The following is a 20,784-nucleotide window of genomic DNA, read 5'->3' on the forward strand; positions in this document are numbered from 1 at the left end:
TTGCCTTTTGCATGCAATTCTGAATGTCCTGGGTCAAGAGAATGCAGCAGAGGCTGGATTTCAGTGCAGCGTTTGACACATCCTCTGTCAAAATCTTCCTTGAAAAGGCCAGGTAAACTGGCACTGTCCATGGACTGAAAACTGGCGAAAGGGGTTAAAAAAGACACATGATTAACAGCAAGGGGCTGGGGGAGATGGCAGGATCAGTGCTGGGCATTGCCTCATTTAATACCGTAATGGTCCAGAGGAAGAGGGCAAAGGGCACAGCACTGTGATGCATATTGATACTAAGTGGGGAGCAGCTGTGAGGCCAAAGGGAAAATAGAGCAGACCTCCTGGGCTGGGAGAGAATCACCCAGCGCTCAGACAGAGTGAGTGAGAGAATGCAAGGGGGCTGCCCTGCTCTGGGGCGCCAGCCAGAGGAGTGCAGACAGGAGCTTGCAATGCCGGTGTGATCTTGAGCTGTGTGGACAGACACATCGTATCATGGGGCCAGGAGGCGATACGCTCTTTCACGGCCAGTGGCAAAAGCAACCCCACAATATACGACATGGCATTGTAAGCACCTCGGTATCATGGAGATCCTGGCAAAGAGGAGTGGGGCCTGGAAGCATTAATGGCTGAGTAAGCTCAATCTTAGAATATCAGGGTTAGAAGTATCAGAGGGGTAGCCGTGTTAGTCTGGATCTGTAAAAAGCAACAGAGAGTCCTGTGGCACCTTTAAAACTAACTGATGTATTGGATGTATCCAACAAAGTGGGCATTCACCCACGAAAGCTTATGCTCCAATACATCTGTTAGTCTTAAAGGTGTCACAGGACTCTCTGTTGCTTTTTACTGGGTTAGAAGGGATCTCAGGAGGTCATCTAGTCCAACCCTCTGCTCAAAGAAGGACCAATCTCCAGACAGATTTTTTGCCCTAGATCCCTAAATGGCCCCTCAAGGATTGAATGCACAACCCCGGGTTTAGCAGGCCAATGCTCAAACCACTGAGCTATCCCTCCCCTACCCGTCTGCTGTAGCTAGTGGGGAGCAGGGGAATAAACAGCTGAAAAAAACAAGACAGGAGGAGAATTCTGTCAGGGGTGGGGGTGGAAAGGGGTAGAAGGGGAAGGAATGGGATGAAATACAAAAAACTGTAGGCCCAGGATAGTTCAGAATTTCCACTTCTGCATCCGGCCAAAACCACAAAGTGCAGAGGCAGCTGCATAGAAAGAAAGAAAGAAAAAGAAAGGGGATTTTTCAAGCTTCCAAGAGTTCTAGCTTTGGGCTGAGAGTTGGTGATGGTGCGGACAGGCCCCCCCAGTTTGTGTCACAACACAGTGTGCGGGGAGGAAGGGGCTGGTTTTGGTATTTTGCTTCTTGTTCTTACTGACTTATCTCTCTTTCTCTTTGTGCAGCAGAAAGAAGAAGGGATCTATACCGTAAGTATCCAAACTTCCCCACCCCGTTTGCTGCCTTGTGCAATCATTTGCATGGGACTTGGTCCCTTTCACCAGCTCCCAAGGTGCCAAGAAGATGCAAGTGATCTGGGGACTACATGGCAGAGCTGTATTTTGAATGAATTAATCGATGTTATTAAATAATATCACTGGTGTCTGCCTGAAAGTCATCTCCGTCTGATGACTGTGGTAACAGCCACTGCAAGGCCTGTTTTCAGTCCATTTCCTATTAGGCTGGTATCCACATCACCAAACCACCGTCAGCACTAATTGGACCCCTCGCTGGAGGTCAGCACAAAGACGATAGTGCCCCTGTAGGGCAGGGCCATTGCCAGAGGGAGATACGGCTGCTGCCTTGTGGGTGACCGGAGGGCACAAGTCTTGGGGGTGCCAATTTGGTCCCTCTCACCAGCATGAAAACTCTTGTGTTTGGGGTATTTTTGGATGGGTCCCGCAATGCAAACATCGGCTGTGCAGCTCAGACTCCGCTGCTTTGCTTATACCCGGGAGCCCTTTTCTAGGTTCTTCTAGGCTATTGAATAAGGAGCAGAAGGTTTTTCTGGACAGTGTCACAAACCGGCCCCTGCTCTGTGCACCCGGTTCAGCCATGTATTAACATCTCTTGAGACCTGCAGGGAACGGCCGAGACAGCTGCTGACATTCCACCTAGAGTGAAGGGCTGTCAGATGAGGCTGAGCTCTGGGCACATAAAGCAGGGAACACTCCTGCACTGCAGGGAGGGGATGGATGACATGGGGCCTGGACAGGCTTTTCCAGCTCTAGTCTAACCTGGAGAAAACCCCCCACCCTGCTTCTGGAGTCAGATTTGGAGCTCAGCCACCAGCTCCATCTCTCCCAGAGATTTCACTCCCCTAGCCCCAGGCTTAGTTCATTTGAATTGTTTCAGGAGTCCCATTCGGAACCAAAGTCCTAATCCCCACCCCCACTTCTGTCTCCTCTGCTTCCTTACAGGGGCTCAGCACTCAGAACCAGGAGACCTACGAAACCCTCCAGACCAAGCCCAATTAGGAGCCCCAGGCGCAGTCTCTGCTGAAGGAGGTTGAAGGCGGAGCAGGTGTCCCAAGAGTGATTTATATGAGTTCCTCCCCAGTCCCAGCAAAGAAACAACTTTGTTGAAACCAGTGGTTCCCAGTTGCCCCCACATGCTGAAGTGTTGGGGGTGGAGGTGTTGTGCCCCTGCTCGTTTGCATGGTAGACATCCCCCCCTAGCTGTACATTGCTCCGAGATGCTACAGGATCAGCCTTTCCTATCCCGCCTCTCTCGTGTTTCTGGTGCTGAAGACCTGTAGATGTTCTTTCCCTTGTGCCTGTCACCAATGCCGCACAGTGAGTCTCTGGTGAGACGAAGGTGGGGTTCCATGCACGGTTCCCTCCAGCAGCAAAGCACCTTGTCTACCCTCTACAGCCAAGAACTATAATGCAAACATCTAACCCCCCTGAGCATCTCTTGGAAACCCCTGGACCAATGGAGAATCATAGAATTGTAGGACTGGAAGGGACCTCGAGAGGTCATCTAGTCCAGTCCCCTGCACTCATGGCAGGACTAAGTATTATCTAGACCATCCCTGACAGGTGTTTATCTAACCTGCTCTTAAAAATCTCCAATGACGGAGATTCCACCACCTCCCTAGGCAATTTACTCCAGTACTTAACTACCCTGACAGGAAATTTTTCCTAATGTCCAACCTAAACCACCCTTGCTGAAATTTAAGCCCGTTGCATCCTTGTCCTGTCCTCAGAGGTTAAAGGAGAACAATTTAACCTCCATCCTCCTTGTAAAAACCTTTGATATACTTGAAAACTGTTATCATGTCCCCTCTCAGTCGTCAATTCTCCAGACTAAACAAGCCCAATTTTTTCAATCTTCCCTCACAGGTCATGTTTTCTACACATTTAATCATTTTTGTTGCTCTTCTCTGGACTTTCTCCAATTTGTCCACATCCTTCCTGAAATGTGGTGCCCAGAACTGGACACAATACTCCAGCCGAGGCCTAATCAGCGCAGAGTAGAGCGGAAGAATTACTTCTCGCTTGCTCCCTGATAATGATAGTGTCTGTCCTGGGGAGCAGGGAATATTCCCTTATCTGTGCTTGTAAGTCACTGGCTTTGGTCGCCTTGATGACTTTGCCTTGGTGCACAGAGTTGGCCCACACCACAGCGTCTGTGCTGTCGCAGACAGAGACTTAATAATGCTGGCTCCCTGCTCCATATCTGCCACATGGCCAATATTTCCCTGGCTTAGTTAATGCTGCCACTTCCATGGTGGCTGTTGGTTTACCAGTGATGGAGAAGTGGGTATAACATTTCCCTTAGATGACTTAATGGCGTGGGGTAAAGGGAGGCTCAGTTTGGACTCAGAGGAAAGGCATTTGCTAGGTTCTGCTGTCACCCTTTGGCTGGTCTTCCTTTGTACATGGGTAGGCTTAGTAACACAGATTGATAAAGGGAGTGATGAGGCCGAGGATAGCACCTCCCCCTTTCACTGGAGATGTAAAGAGCTGAAAAGCTCTTGAGACCAAGGGTTTGAGATCAGAAATAGAACTGGGCCAGACTGAGACTCTACAATTAGCTTTCACCTCTAGGTTCCCAGTTCAAATCCCATCCAGGCTGGAGGTGCACAGATCGTTGCTGTCTGACGCTGAATAAATACGCCCTGGGAAATGGGTTGGTAGGTTTCAGTCCAGGTCCCAGTGGGCCAGGATGTATGTACTTCTCCTACTGGTACCTGTGCTGCCTCAGGCCCATCACTAGACAGAGGCCCCCACCTCCAGGGTGGTTGTTCAGCAATCCACAGTAGTGAATGTACAGCACAATTTTTATAAATTATTGACAAATGTAGGCCCAGATTTTCAGAACTGCCTGTGCATATTCGGGTGCCTGATTGGCGCCTGCATTTACTGTAGTGCCCACACACACATTCCCTGCTCCCTGTGCGACGGGCCATTTTTGTCCATGGAATTCTGAACCTCAGGGCTTTACATTTTAAAACTTCACCTTCACCTGCCAAGTCCCAAGTTCAAGGTCTGGTATTTTCCCCGAAAGAACTGGTGTCATTACTGATGGATAGGGCCTGGTGATAGGCACAGGAAAGCGCTGTGGTAGATACAAGTCATCCCATAAACTTCTGCAAAAGAAAGACAGGCCCCTGACCTCAGAGCTTCGCAGGTAAGTTGAAGAGGTCCCCTTTTCAAATATTAGGTTTTCAAGTGCAGTCTCATTTTGGGACCCGCCTAGCCCTGGCAGACGGGCACACAGCAACCCTGCCAAAAGGTGCAATTGCAGCTGGGCATCAGTTGGAATCTTTTCATAAGAGCAACATACCTGGGTATCGCAACTAGAGTAAACGCAGGGAATTTTTGACCATGCTGTTAGGGCTTAACTGAGCACATGATGGCAGGAGCAAATCATCCATCTGCGTTCCTGAGCCATCAGATCAAGGCTTTCATGTTTATAGTTGAATGCTGCTCCCTTCCCATTGCTCATTATCATAAATGGCTTGTTTTGGGTATTGCCTCTGGAGCACCTTTCTCCACTGGTCCAGCAACAGGCTCCAGAAACACCAGGAGAAGGTGCACATCAGTTTCTACCAATGCTAAGACAAAATGTAGAAGTGTGCAGAGCTGTTTATCCTTCTGGAGCACCTGGGTCTCTTTCTGCCAATGTAACCCTTTAAGAATAGACATCTTTTTTTTTTTTATTGAGCTGAATGTTTAAAAAAAATATTTTTAAAAAAGCTTTAAGCAGCGGTATTATACCACATGACATTGCAAAGCCAATTGGATGCTTGCATTTGGAGAAGATGGGATAAAAGCCATCTTTGGAATGTTTATGGCAAATACCACTATTGCATCGGGACAAAATGCCACATCTATAGGAATTAATAAAGCAGAATAGGTCATTGCCAGAGCTGGCTGGAGAATGGCAATTCCCTCTCAAGACAACTTTTGAGGGTTTGAAATTTGGTTTTGTTCTGCGTTGGAATGAAAACAAAACCTTTCCAATATTTTTGCAAAACAGAATTGTGTCAAAATGTCTTTCTTCTGCTCAGAAAGGTCAGATTTTCAATTCCGCTCTCTGACCGGATAGTCCACCCTGGACCTCAGAAACCTTCCACTCAAACATTTCTTCAGAATCAGTACAACTATGTGAAATGTTTCAGCTTTGACTAAACAGCATATTTGGATGAAAAAAGTTTTATTCTAAAATGTTCCAGCCAGCTCTAATCATCTCTGAATATACATAGTGCTACAGATATTAAGATTTTTCCTTAATGTCTTGAATGTCTTGTACTATACTGGCTCGTGTATTTTTTTGCTCATTAAAATGTGTATAAAGGATACGGTGAGCATGCACACCTTTATTTAACCTACTTGCTATGAATTGCCTGTGATCTCTGTCTGTCTGTCTGAGTAGCCAGCTTACCTTGTGTTGACATCCTGTTAGGCTTTGGGTGGGTTTGTATGTGGGTGATAGGGATTGAGGGACACACTTTGGCATGCTGTTATATACAACTGTGCTGTGGGGGGTGGTGGTGTTGATTTGAGATAACCGTCTCATCTCTGCGTCAATATCCCAGCATGTTAAGGTGCAGACGTTTAGTTGAGACGTACAGCAAATGTCCTGACCAGTTGTGGTTGGCAATGTTACTTGCATTTTTTATGCAAGAGTACCACTGTTAACAAATTTCAGAGTAGCAGCCGTGTTAATCTGTACCGGCAAAAAAAAAAAAAAAAGAACAGGAGTACTTGTGGCACCTTAGAGACTAACAAATTTATTAGAGCATAAGCTTTCGTGGGCTACAGCCCACTTCTTCGGATGCAACAAAACTAATTTCCCCCATTGATACTCACACCTTCTTGTCAACTGTTTGAAATGGGCCACTTTGATTACATTGGCCTCATTACCACTACAAAAGTGATTTTTCTTCCCTTGGTATTCACCCCTTCTTGTCAACTGTTGAGAATAGCCCTCTTCCACCTTAATTGAACTGGCTCATTAGCACTGACCCCCCCACCCCCAACTCGGTAAGGCAACTCCCATCTTTTCATGTGCTGTATATTTATACCTGCCTCTGTATTTTCCACTCCATGCATCGGATGAAGTGGGTTTTAGCCCACGAAAGCTTATGCCCACATAAATTTGTTAGTCTCTAAGGTGCCCCAAGGACTCCTCATTGTTTTTGCTGATACAGACTAATACGGCTACCACTCTGAAACTGTTAACACTGGTGTCCAGCATTGGCGTTTGGTAAATCCTCACTTTTTGGTGCCCTTTCAGGGTCAAGGCCCAGCTCAGCTATAATATTTCAAGAAAGAGTCCATTTCCAGCCCTTCTCAGTGGGAAGAAAACTTTCCTGAAGCTAATTATGAGGGAAATCTTTTCTGCAGATCATGAGATATACATGATCTCAGCCACAGTCAGATTAAGGGCAGCATTTGGGAGTTGCAAAATCTGTGGGTCACCCCATAATTTAATGCCTCAGCTTCCAAGTAGTAGCTGAATCATAGAATCATAGAAGATCAGGGTTGGAAGAGACCTCAGGAGGTCACCTAGTCCAACCCCTGCTCAGATCACACTATAATACATGGCTTTCCATGAAAATGTTGAACTATCCTCTGTAGCCATGGGAATTGCATATCTGATTCCCCACAGGGGACATGCACCCACCTTTGTAAACTGAGCTGAGATTTTCCAAGCACTTCAACCAAAACCCACTGTTTTAGGTCAAATATAAAACAGGTTTATTAACTACAGCAAGTGATTATAAGTCGCAAGTGTAGGGATCAAGGTTGGTTACTCAAAAAATAAAAATAAATTTGCAATAAATAAATTAATGGAGATATCCCATCTCCTAGAACTGGAAGGGACCTTGAAAGGTCATTGAGTCCAGCCCCCTGCCTTCACTAGCAGGACCAAGTACTGATTTTGCCCCAGATCCCCAAGTGGCCCCCTCAAGGATTGAACTCACAACCCTGGGTTTAGCAGGCCAATGCTCAAACCACTGATTTCAATCAAGCAGTGTCTCACTCTGACAGATAGTACAAACAGGTCACGGATCCTCAGTACACTGGCTGGGACTCTTTCCCGACTCAGAACCATCCTCCCCCAGTTCAAAGTCTTTGTCCTCCAGATGTGTTTCCAGGTGTTGAATTGTGGGGGTAGTGAGGCCAACTGATGACGTCACGTCCCCTCTTTTATAGTTTCTTTGCTGCGAGATGGGTTAGTCCCGTCCCCCCCCCCTCCAGGGCCTACACAACTCCTCCGAGAAGTCTCAAGGATAGTGGATTCTTTTCTTGATGGGTGTTGATGAGCCATTAATCGACTCCATTGTTTTACCTGAAAGGCTGGTTGTGGGTTTTCCCAATCTCACAACGTATTTCAGTAACATGTACACTTCATCACCTCACACACGATAGTAGCCCCTACAATCCAACAGGGTATTCATGTTCAGCAGATCGAGACTTTTAAAATGATACCTCACGGGGCATACTTTGTACAGACCATCTCATAATTATATCACAGTGATGAATATGGGGAGTTCCAGGGTGCTACTCTGAGGTTCAGAGTGTCACAATGTCATATTCAGGTTGCTATGAGAACCATGACATTGAATTTCCTGGCTTCTGTGCATTACCATCTCAAGCCTACCAGTGCTGAATTAGCATCGGTTTCCTTGGGCATATCTGACAGATCACATATATGCAGCTTGTTGCTTTTACCAGTATTGTTTTGCCCTATTTTACCCATTGGCCCAACTGACACTAGTGTTTCCAGCTCTCACGATTTTATCACCAGTCTTGTGATACATTTAGCTTAGAGCCCCAGCTCTCAGATTCATGTGATTACATGAGACTCTCAGGTTTCGTTTAATAAAGAAAGTTTCTAGCCCTTGTGACTGTGGGAGAAGCCTAAAGTTGGGAACTGAGACAGGCTGAAAAATTATAAGGCAAATAAAATGGACCCAAAGTTCATTATTTTTTTAAATCTCAGGATTTTTTTTTTAAGCCTGACTCATGATTTTTGAAGGCTGGGGTTGGCATTACTGGAGATAAACTCCATGGGGGTGGGGAGGGCTGATCCGCTGCAGATCCGTTGAGTTCATCCAACCTAGGGCTGGTCAGGTCTGATGTAGAGCTGCCAAATCATCAATGTTACTTCTGCATAGGCAGGTTCTAGTTCTTTCCGTCAGCATGATAAGGGCCTTAATCAGAGTGACAGGAAGAGAGGGAGGGGCGTAAGGAAGAGGGGAGATGCAGGGGATGATGGGAACTGAGTCACTTTCCATGACGCTACGTTTCCTCTGAGGAGTTTGTTGTTTCACGCAATTATACATGTAACCTGGGAAAATTACACACCTCCCCTGGGTGCCTCTGAGAGGCAATACTTCCTCACTCGCAAGCACAGAGCGCATGTCGGAAAGAAAAACAACAAGGAGTCTGGTGGCACCTTAAAGACTAACAGATTTATTTGGGCATAAGCTTTCGTGAGTAAAAACCTCACTTCTTCGGATGCATCCGAAGAAGTGAGGTTTTTACTCACGAAAGCTTATGCCCAAATAAATCTGTTAGTCTTTAAGGTGCCACCAGACTCCTTGTTGTTTTTGTAGATACAGACTAACACGGCTACCCCCTGATACTTGTCGGAAAGAAATTTTTAATGAAAGGAGAAAAGTCACCCAACATTAATTAGGGAAAATGCCACAAGCAGGATTCATAACCATAAAACTGTGAGCAGGACGCCCACCCCAGAGTGCGTGGGGAAGAGCCTTCCACTTCATGTTCTTGAGTTCTACAACCAACAGTTCCTTTTCTGTGCCCCCCTCTGCTCCCTCACCAGACCCCACTCACAGGAGTTGTCCTTGGTCAGTGAGGACCCAGGGTTCAGAGGTGCATCTGTGTGAATTCACCTCCCACCTGGGGAAGGCACCTTGCTGCTCCGCTGGCCATCCCACCAGCTGCTGTTCTGCTCCACCAGCCGCCCTCACTGGCCGCTCTGCAGACAGTCACCTTCTGCTGCCACCTGCTTCTCTATTGTGACCGCTGCAGGTCAGTCTCTTGAAGTTTCCCCCCAGCTCTCAGTGATTGTCAGCTCATAGTGGGAGAATTTCATTACTGAAGCCGGCTGGAAGGAAATGCTGTCCCACCACAAGTGATTTCAGGTTTAGTGAACACTTAACAAAACAAAAGACTCCTAATGGAGCCTATTTAGCTCTATCTTTGAACAGTGGGGAGGGGCAAGTTAAACCAGACTGGGGACCTTTAGGTAGAGCCCACATCTCCTGGCAGGAACATTTGTCCAATCCTGCTTACTTTCACAGGGGTCTGGCATTCAAGCCCCTGGCTTAGCAAGTTCCTTTCAGTTGAGGGTGACCCCCTCAATCGGGACAAGCTCAGCACAGTTTTGCTCCCCTTTAGTCATACAATGAAGATAACAACATTGATAATGACATTTCACTATCCCCGCATTCAGTACTAAAGTGATTTGTAACCCAACACCAGCCAGAGTGGATCACTTTGGACACCACCACTCTGTCTGTTGGATACCTACGCACAGTAGGTGTGTCCATGGAAATACAGTTTGCTCCTGAAGTCTTTCCCCCTCCCCAGCTAGCTGTCAGGGGAGAGCTCGTTCAGACCCTGCTTACATACAATACAGGTCAACTTTGGGGCTGGATCTTAATAACCCTTACTGAAGTGAACAGTCCTCGCTTAGGAGTGTGTTGCATCAAAGTCAGTGAGACCGCTCGGCTGTGTGAGAACTGCAGGCCCAGCACAAAACTCATCACTAATAGCAGAGAGAGAGCGCGCACGAGAGAGGATTTCAGAGGCTTGGGCAAGGGGGGAGCAGAGAGGGTTTCCTCCGAGGTTGGAAATCCGGTGGAGAGTTAAGCGAGCCAGAGAGCGGCAGCTGTGCAGAAGAGTCTTGTGCTATTAGTGGTGCTATAGTGACGAGAGCTAGAGGGATGCCAGGCAAACCGAGGGAACAGGCTGGGGAACAGAGGAAGGCCTGGAGAAGGATTTCAGCAGAGGCTGATTCAGGACCCTGGCAATGCTGCATAAGTGATGGCAAATGGATCCCCCCCCAGGTTGTGGCAAGCTTCTGGAGAATGGGAGGCATGAGCCAGGGAAAGGAATAGAGAAGAGAGGTATTATTTACTGCTTATGGCCCAAGAGTGCCCCAATCCAGGCACCGTGCAAGCATACAGGTAGACACACTCCCTGCCCAAAGAACTTGCACTCTGAGGATATGGCTAGACAGAGGTCACAGCGAGGGATTGCAGCTCCAGCTGACACACCTGAGTTAGCTTTAATCTCGCTAGCTCGGGTCCAGGACAGGCACAAGGACAAGCACTTTCTACAGCACTGTCCCAAGGCCTGGTCTACCCTAGGACCTTACATTGGTATAGCTACCCTGTTTCCCCAAAAATAAGACAGTGTCTTATATTAATTTTTGCTCCCAAAGATGCGCTAGGTCTTATTTTCAGGGGATGTCTTATTTTTCAGAAATGAAAAATGCCTTATTATCGGTGGATGCCTTATTATCGGGGAGGTCTTATTATCGGGGGGATGCCTTATATTACAACGAGAGGCAAAACTGTAAGTAGGCCTTATTTTCGGAGGATGTCTTATTTTCGGGGAAACAGGGTATATCTTTGAAGGGTGTGAACAATCCACACCCCTGAGAGACGGAGCTACACTGACCTAACCCCCGGAGAGGACAGTGCTAGATCGACAGAAGAATTCCTCCATCAGCCTAGCTACCGCCTCTGGGGAGCTGGATTACCTACGCCGACAGGAGAACCCCTCCCAATGGCATAGGTAGAGTCTACACTGAAGCACTGCAGCGGCGCTGTAGCATTGTAAGTGTAGACATACCCCAAGAAAGGCAAGGGCGGTGCTAGGAGGCTGCTAAGCTGCCTCTGGGGTGCTGGGGGGTGGGTTCATTAATGTCAGGGAGTTGAGCTGTGAAGCTCTGTATAGTGTAGCTTTGATCACAAATTGACAGAGTCAGCGTCCACGGAGAGGTGCGGAAAAAGGACCATGGCAGCATGTTTTAGAGAACAGAGAACGCTTGCAAAGGGTTTACACGGCAGCCCCAGCCCTCTACACCCAGTTCACCCAAACTCCGGCCTGGTCCTATCCACCAGGGCTGCGCTGAGTATGACTCGGTGGCTGAGCCCCGCAGGTCTTTGGGGTACAGGACCGTGGAGCTCCTCGGCCCCCTGCAGGCTGGCGTGGGAAGGTTCCCTACCCGCCTGGCCTTGGTGGGGGATGGGTGGTTAACGCTGGCTGCCGCGGTTTGGCGCATCGGCCCCCCCTACGTGAGACACTGAGAAGTGAAGTGACTGAACCTGCTGCCAGGCTGTGAGCCAATGGCAGAGCCAGGCACAGACCCCAGGAGTCCTGGCTCCCCACAGCCTGTTCTTACCAATACCTATCACCCAGCCCCAGCCCCTGCCACCACCTCCGGTCCTCTGCATCCGCCCCTTCCATCTCCTGCTCCTTCCACCAACATGGCGCCTGACTCTTCCCCTTCCCCCACCACCTGGCTGTCACCATCCTCCCTCCAGCCCATCCTCCCTCCTCTCTAACATTGACTTCTGTCTCTTTTGGCCTCAGGCCTTCCCAGCTACTAGCCTCCCTCTGCCCCTCTCCTTTCATTGGCTGCTGCCTTTTGGCCTGTTTCCCTCCCAACAGGAGCGTGCTTTGTTCTCCCCACCCTAACATCCCCCCCCTGCAGTTACGGGTCCGTCCTCTTTCGCTTCAACGAACACCACAGGTACAACCACTGCCTGGAGCTCCTCTCCTGCATCTCCACCTCCCGCCCTGTCGGCTGCCTTCCACCCCAGCTCCCCTGGAACTGCTCTCCCCATGGACTCCAAGAGCCGCTCCTGGCCAAACCTCGGGGCCCGGGCACACCCGGCTCTGCTGCTTTGGACGAGGACACCCTCTTTCTGGAATTCTTACTCTTCCCAGGCTTCCCTGGCTCTTTCTTCCCCAGCCGCTCTGACTGGTGCATCAGCGTCTCATTTGGTGGATGGCTGTGCCTCCTTCTTACCCCTCTCTGGGAGACTGGCACAGGGCTCTGAGCCAGCCCCCATCTCTTCTTCCCCCTCGCCCTTTCTCCAGGTGTTCTGATCGTCTCACCCGATTCCATCTAGCTCCTGTGTGCTGATGAACCCTGCTCTGACTTTCCACGTCTCCCTCCATCGCAGGATGACTCTGACCTCGCTCCCAGGAGGTCTCGCTATCAGCTTCACCATAACGTGGCCTCAACTGAACTTCTGCACTTTCCTCTCCAATCCCCTGGATCTCTTCCAACTTGTCCTAGCTGAGAACATCACTATCTTCTTTGTCTCCTGTTAGCTCCTCCCTCTCTCTTGCCCCATCCATCCCAGTGTGTCCGAAGCTCGGTGCTTCTCCCTCCAGAACATTTCTAAGATTTCTCCTTTTCTTTCAGACAGCCAAACCCATCATCCACTCCTGCGCCAGAGCCTGGTTGGTTTGCTATCAGAACATAAGAATGGCCAGACTGGGTCAGACCAATGGTCCATCTAGCCCAGTATCCGGTCTTCTGACGGCGGCCAATGCCAGGTGCTTCAGAGGGAATGAAGAGAACAGGAAATCATCTATCTATAACCGCCTCCTCTCCCTAGCACTCACATTGCCCTGCTTCAGCTCATTCAAAACACAGCTGCTGTGATCGCGTGCCTTGCTTTCTGCTCTGATCCCCCCTCTTTGAATATATCAGCACCACATGTTTCATTGCAGTCAAAATCCAAGTGTCGTGTGCTTGTCTTCAAGGCCCTTTGCAGACCTACGTGTTCACTTCTTGTCTCTTCTCACAGTATCTCTTGCCTCTTCTGCTTTGCCAGTGGTGCCGGCTCCATCCATCTCGTTCCCAGTTATTTGCGGAAATGTCTCCACACTTTCTGCAGAGATGCCCCATAGGCCCGGATCACTTTCCCTGAACTAACGTGGAAAGTCACGAATGTCTTCTTTAAATCCTTCCCACAGACCACCTACATCTACAAAAAATCAGCGAGGTAAAGATGGCTGAGTTGAGCGACACATGAGGGGAAGTGGCACTTAGTTAATCCAATCATAATAATTATAATTAGTGGTAGCATTGCGGATTGTGGTAGCAGATAGCAGCTCTAGTCATGGAGCAGGACTCTATTGTACAAACACAAAACAGAGAGCCAGTCCCTGCCCCAAAGACCTTGCAATCAAACAGCTTGTCTACACGGGGTGGGGTTATGAGACAAGAGGACAATACAAACTACGAGAGGCGGAGGAGCACAAATGAGCATGACCAGTCAGCATGACAGGCCGCAGTCTCATTCATGAGACGATGCTGGAGTTAAAAGTAATATTGTCAAATGAACTTTGATATACAGCTGCAATGCATGTGCGTTACTGTGTCACTCTACCCTTGCTGCCTTAGAGTATAAACTAAGGGGGAGGGATAGCTCAGTGGTTTGAGCATGGGCTGCTAAACCTGGGGTTATGAGTTCAATTCTTGAGGGGGCCACTTAGGGATCTGGGGCAAAATCAGTACTTGGTCCTGCTAGTGGAGGTAGGGGGCTGGACTTGGTGACATTTCAAGGTCCCTTCCAGTTCCAGGAGATGGGATATCTCCATTAATTTAATTTATTTAAACTCTTTGGGACAGGGATGTGTCTTCATATGTGTTTGTACAGCCCCTAGCTCAACGGGGCCTGTTCCTGATGGGACCTCTGGGAGCAACTGCACTATAGAAATAACACACTCCTCCTCCCTGGCATCCTTGCAGGACCAAGTACTCCTAATAATAATGCACTAGTACATTTCTCGAATGCCTTTTGTTCCAAAGATCTTCACAAACCACATTCTTATAGCCCCCCGGCCATGCACTCTCTGGGGTGGAGAGTGTCAACTGAGAGCAGCACAGCATTCTGCAAATCAGCAGGGAAGTGAAACTTTCCCCAAGGACAGAAGAGCTAGCACAGTTCATCTTACACAAAAGAGCCAGGGGAACTGTCATGTCCATGCAGAGCTGCAAGAGCTGGGCCAGAGTTGGTGGCCAGAGTATGAACCTGCGATTCCAGAGGATCTCGGCGTTTAGCTCACTAAACCATCCTCTCCCATTTCAGCATGGATGCGCTCGCTTGCAAAGAGCATCAGATGTAAGGAAACCTTGCTCTGTCTCTTAATAAATGCATCTGAAAGCTTGGACCAGTAAATAGCAGAGGTTGGAGTTCATTTTAAAGAGGGAGGGGCGATGCCCCCCGAGGAAAATCACCCATCCAAAATAGCCTTTTTGAGGGCACTGAGGAGTTGCTTTTAATTGACAGTCAGGAGGAATTTCCTGGCCTGCTTCATGTGTCTTGACTCAGCTGCAAAGCAACAAAATTGACCAACTACGCCAGGGCCAGAATAAGACAGGAAATCGTGGTCACTTTGCCTGCACAAAGCTCTCTTCCGGCTTTTTCACTGAAGCCTATTTCAGGCCCTGCATTACTTTTATTTCCCCTTCGTTTCTGATAACGGTACAGGAACAGGATGTTTGGCTAGGAGTTGTCAAACCAAATGCGGACCCTAGCGGGTAATCACGAAAGACCTAGCCATCCTGGGAAAGTCTTGGCATCCTAGATCATTTGTCTTCTAGGCAGAGCAGCAGCTCCCACAGGCAGCAAGTTTGTAAGCCAGACTCCAGAGAACTTGCTTAGGATGTGTACCAGGACTGAGTGCCCATGCTCAGGGACCATTTGGCTGGTCAAGGACTAAGGGTCCAATCCTGTTGCCATTAAAGTCCATGGGAACTTTGGCACTGACTTCAAGGTGAGCCAAATCAGTCCCTTAAAGAGGTCCTGCCCCCATTTGTGCTCACAGCAGTACAGCCTTGGGCTGAAGTCTCCTCAGATTTCCCCAGCAGAACAAAGTTAATGTGGAGGTGAGACCCCACCAGGGAAAACCCAGCTGGTACTGGAAACGGAAGGAGTGACTCAGGCTCCTTTCTCTAAGTCAACACTGGAGAGAAGCCCAGCATGGTGCCAGGGTTTGGTGTCAGGAACCTAAGGGATGAAATCAAGGTCTGGATCACTTCCAATTCCCATTAAAGAGCTAACGGGATTTTTCTCAAGAGGAGGGGATATGAAGTCAGTGTCCTGGCCCTATTCCACCTTGGGTAATTGCAATCAGCTTCCTGAAATAGCTTAAATTGGATACAGGAGCCGTCATCCCTTTCTGTCCTAAGCCATTGTGCAGTGGTGCTTTGTGCTATTAAACAGCTGCTGTGTCCTACCCCAGAGTTTATACGTGCAATCTGCAAAGTCCTTTCATATCTTTTAGGATGGAAGGTGACATATACATGCAGGATATTATTGTTAGGGACAAGTTTCAAAAGGATGCCCCCCCACTCCCAACACCAATACCCCTCTGAGTGATCGCCTTTTAGAGTGAACCTTATTAACCCTGGACAGAGCATTCTGCAGGTCCCCAGCCAGATTTATCCTACTCCCCACTGGCAGGGGCGGCAGGTTTGTATAATTTTTGGTGGTGCCCAGAACGGGTCCAAGACCTCCCCCCACACATACACACATCCTGGGCTCTGAATTTGCTGGAGCTCGGGCACCACAGGTCCATACGACTCGCCGCTCCTGTCCACTGGTACATGAAGTACAATAAAAGCAGAGTGAGGGGAAATGGGAGGTTGGTCCCCTCCCCTTTCTCCTCTTATGTGCTCCCCTTTCCAATCTAATGTCCCTCTCTGAGAGCCACTGGGACTCCCCTTGCATTGTCCTGGTCCCTGTCCTACCAGAGGCTGAGCCCAGCGCTGAGTGCTCCTGCGGGGGAGGAAGGGGAAGAGGGAGGGGTTAACAACCAGGATGTGTGTGAGTGCACTGCTCAGCATAAGTTCTCACAGATAGTTCCAGGTCTGTCCACAGTTCTTGTCCTGGTACAGTAGAACCTCCGAGTTATGAGCACCTCGGGAATGGAGGTGGTTCGTAACTGAACCAAACACTGTCATTGTTCTTTCAAAAGTTTACAACTGAACAGTGACTTAATACAGCTTTGGAACTTTGCTGTGCAGAAGAAAAATGCTGCTTTCTCTTCTTTTTAAAGTACTTTACGTTTAACACAGTACTGTACTGTATTTCCTTTTTTTTTTTTTGTCCTTGCTGCTGCCTGATTGCATACTTCCTGTTCCAAATGAGGTGTGTGGTTGACCGGTCAGTTCTGAACTCTGGTGTTTGTAACTCTGAGGTGCTACTGTATAACTCTTGGGCCGGCTCACCAGAAAAGTTATACTGGGACACACCTAGTGTATACTAGTATAAAGGTGCCCTCTAGTGGTATATTTGATTCCCCTTCCCATATGGGAATAGCTATACCTGTATACGGACCTTTATAGAGGCCCACGCTAGGAGGGGGTTCATTGGGTGTGTTGGGGATTTCTTTTATCCCGGACGGCTCAGGTTTCGTTGTCCGACTGCAAAGAGACAGGCAACGACCAGCAAAGATCCAACTATCAAGCTCTTTATTGTAGGCATGCAATACAACAGAGAACTACTACCCGTCTCCATAGAACCAGCCCCCCTTCCCCTATGCAGATGCAAACTGTCTTTATTAGCCACTTTGCCGCGTCATCACTTATGTCACGTCATCACTGTATTTTCCCAGCTATATTTTCCCAGCATACAAGAGAGGAACAAAGAACAACTGCTATGTTTTGATAAGCTTCATTGTTAGACAAAGAAATACAAGTTACTTCAAAAAGCGTCTGCAAGCATCTTTCCCAGTCTCTGCAAGCATTCTCTTATCTAGCAAGGTCAAGCAACCAAGAGCCTGACTGTTTCAGCTAGTATATTTTTTCAGTAGGCCTCGCTGGTTGCTAAGCAGAACGGGCCATCAAGGCAAACTCATCAGGTGGTTCAAATGATTAAGACGATTGTGGTTTCGGGTATGTCTTGCTGGGGAATGAATGTTAAAAAGAAAGCACTGTAAAACAGGGCTCTGGTGCCAATGAACGGAATGCTAATAGAAAAAAGAAAAGAAAAGGCATTGGACTGTAGGCCTGGCTTGACATGAGCAATTAACATGGGGGAGGCCTGTAAAACAGGATTAGGGAGGTAAATAGATCACCCGACTGAACACACAATGTCTGTGCAAAATAAGGGCTTGTGTATACTCATGGGCGGCCCCCGGCTCTGCCCCTTTGTTACCCGGGGTTCTTTCAACCCAAAGCTCTTGGTAACTTTTACTCTGTGCGAGGTGGTGTCAGGAATCAGGGGAGACACAGCCGTCCGACTGATAGATGGCTGGCACAAACAGGACAACACAAGGGTGCTTTCATTTAAAGCTAAACTTTACTAGTCTCAAGCACTTACAGGTTAGTCCGCAACAAGATTAATAAAACACCCCCAACCCTTGATAATTACCAAAGCTGAGTTTGGCTCTCGAGTGAAACAGTGGCAGGCTTCTGGTGGGCAAATCTTCCATCTGCCGGTGGGGACCGCAAGACGTATCCAGAGGGAGAGTCCAAAAAGAGTCCCCAAACGAGTCCAAGAATCTCAAGCTTTTTTCCCCTTATTTATACATTAGTAATAGAATGACATGTCCCTTAAAGAAAACTTGTTAAGTAAGCAGTTCCAATGGGCAAGCAAGAAGCTCCTTCTGATTATTGATTAACCAGGTGTGGGTTTTTCCAGAGTTTGCAACCTTGAGACCCCACTAGACATTCCTGGGGCACATCCTGCTCTTTTAAAATGCATGGATCAGCAACTTCAACACAATTCTAATCATGGAAGGATGCGGGGTCAAGCTGCCCTTTCTGTCGCACCCCAATCTCCCCTCCCCTCCTGCCTTGGTCAAGCTGAGATTGCTTAATGGCCAATTTACAGCTTGCTGACTAGGCCGCCTTTAACAATAAACCATAGTGGTTTCAAGCACTTTACTGGTTTGCCAAAATCTCCCCGTACACCTTCTGCCCATGTCCCTACCCCGCAGCTGGAGCCCCAGGGCAGTCGAAGCCCTGAGCCTCCCCAACACCGCCCAGAAGTGCCCTGAGGCCCCCCCGCCCACCTGCCCAGAGCTGCCCTGGGCCAGCCACAGCCACGCCATGCCTCCTCTCCCCAGAGCCCAAGCCGCTGCAGGAAAAGCCTCTAACTCTCATCTGAAGAAGCTTTGAGATGCCCCATACAGGTTCTGGGGCAGCTGAGGAGTTGGTATGTGTTACTCAGCTTCTGGGGCTCATCAGTAATCTCTCTGGAGTCCAGGGAGATTACTGATGAACCCAGGAAGCTGAATAGCAGATACCGCCTCCTCAGCCACCCTGGAACCTGCATGCGGCATAATAGATAAAAAAAAAAACCCTAACCTATTATACCCGCCACCCATGTGTACACTTCAATACTACAGTCACACAGCTGCACTGCTGTTGTGCTTCAGTGTAGACACACCCTATGCCAGCAGGAGGGGACCTGGTCAATGGCCAGGGTTCCTGGATGCTACCGTAATACACCTAATAACCAACGTACAGCGCCTAACACCATGGGTTCCTACTCCACAGCTCGGGATCCTGCCAGGCATCTTTTCACCATCCAGGGACTGATTCCCCATTAAACCAAGGCCTCTTTGCAATGCTCTAGCAGGGGAAAGGAGCCTTGGAGTGGGTCTCCTGTTTTGCAGATCACTTTTAATTTCACTTCTAACTCTGTGGTTAGTTAATTAAGGCTCATTAAGAGCTTGCAGATGCTCAGGTGAAATGGACGATTTAAGTGCAGCGTTATGGTTTGAAGGAGAAGAGTCACCACTAACTGTTTTGTTTCTACCTTCCATGCTCTGCCCTGTCTTATGCACATATTGGGTGGAGGGATACCCATTATACGTCGAATGGGCGAAGGGATACCCTTTATGCAAATCAGCGATGAGTCTGGTGGCACTGCACCACAGCCACTGACATCACATAAGAAGGCACAGTCAGCCAATCAGCATGTGGCTATAAGATGTGCTCATATTCCATGGCAGACACACCTGGGGATAAGATACTGGGGGACACTCGGGCAGAGCCGAGGCCAGAAGCCAGCCCGGTGTGAATGGGAGTAACCCGCTCTGAGGTGCGGGCAGAAGCTGGTTCCCTGGTGTATTAAACAACACCAGCCTGAACCATCTCTGCACCCATTGTTTCCTGGGGAGGGCAGGTGGGTGAGGGAACTCAGAGGCTGGGAGTGAGGACATCTGAGTTCGATGTACAGCTCTGGGAGTGGAGTGGGGTCTAGTGGTTAGAGCGGGGTGGGACTTTCACCTTTAATAATGTAACTGTCAGAGTAAGGGATCTTCGCTCAGTCTGACCCTCAGCTTCCATCTTCTCTCAGCCCCACTGGGAGTCACCAACTTCCTCCTTGATGGCTCTTCCCCATTCTCCTTGCTTGTTACCTCACAGGACCCTTTGGTGCAGCAGAAATGGCTTCACTTCTGCTCTTGCTTCAAGCCCACGCCCTTCCCCCCAGCCAGCCCATGCTGGTGTCTGATGCTCTGGGAAGCCAGAGGGGTGGGAGCTGCCATAGGCCAGGCCAGAGGAGATAGAGGCTGGGGGAGTAGGGGGGATCCCAGCCGAGGAGAGGTCTGGAAGTGAGGGAGAGGCAGGAGCTGTGATAGCCCAGGCATGAGGAGATGGAGGCCAGGGTGGGAATCTCCACTGAGGGGGAACTGGATTCATGGGAGGTCAGAGGGGAGGGAGCTGCCATTGGCCAGGCCAGAGAAGATGAAGGCTGGGATGGGGTTGGGTCTCTGGGAGGAGCTGCCCAGAGACAAAGACCTAGATGAGGGTTTCAGCGGTTAAGCATTCCCAGGAACTCAGACAAGAACTGGCTTTTCCCTCTGTAAGACAGGGGCTGCAGCAGCTTGCCAGAGCCGACATGGCCTCACAGAGCAGTGAGGACATCATCAAGCTGTCGAGGGAGGAGCTGGAGGCCCTGAAAGCTGCCTTTGAGGAGGGTAACCTTGCCGGAGTGGCCTCCAGGCTGCAGGAAATGCTGGAGTCGCTGGAGAGCATCCAGCTGGATGTGGGCATCACGGGCGAGACCGGCTCCGGGAAGTCGTCCTTTGTCAACGCCCTGCAGGGCCTAGGCGATGAGGATGCAGGTGCCGCCCGCACTGGTGTGGTGGAGACCACCAGGGAGCCGACTCCATACCAGCATCCCCGGTACCCCAACGTGACCATCTGGGACCTGCCGGGGATCGACACACCCGATTTCCACCCCGACGCCTACCAGGAGCAGGTCGGCTTCTCGCGCTACGACATCTTCTTCATCATCGCCTCGCAGCGCTTCACCGC

General features: G+C 49.2%; 2 protein-coding genes across 3 annotated transcripts in view; both read left to right on the top strand.

The window, feature by feature from the left end:
- The window catches only part of FCER1G (Fc epsilon receptor Ig), a 28,438-nt gene extending 22,637 nt beyond the window's left edge, over window positions 1–5,801 (top strand). Inside the window, exons 4-5 of one of the 2 annotated variants that reach the window (XM_005293771.5) lie at window positions 1,401–1,424; window positions 2,415–5,801. In XM_005293771.5, the coding sequence (XP_005293828.1) occupies window positions 1,401–1,424; window positions 2,415–2,471 (81 nt within the window). In that variant the 3' untranslated portion in view covers window positions 2,472–5,801. The remainder of the gene's footprint in view (window positions 1–1,400; window positions 1,425–2,414) is intronic. The other variant, XM_005293772.5, reaches the window with a different exon arrangement.
- NDUFS2 (NADH:ubiquinone oxidoreductase core subunit S2) overlaps window positions 1–20,784 on the top strand; it is a 349,529-nt gene that overhangs the window by 49,035 nt on the left and 279,710 nt on the right. The window lies entirely within an intron of this gene.

The sequence above is a fragment of the Chrysemys picta genome, chromosome 20 (assembly GCF_011386835.1).
Source record: "Chrysemys picta bellii isolate R12L10 chromosome 20, ASM1138683v2, whole genome shotgun sequence".
Taxonomy (NCBI): domain Eukaryota; kingdom Metazoa; phylum Chordata; order Testudines; family Emydidae; genus Chrysemys; species Chrysemys picta.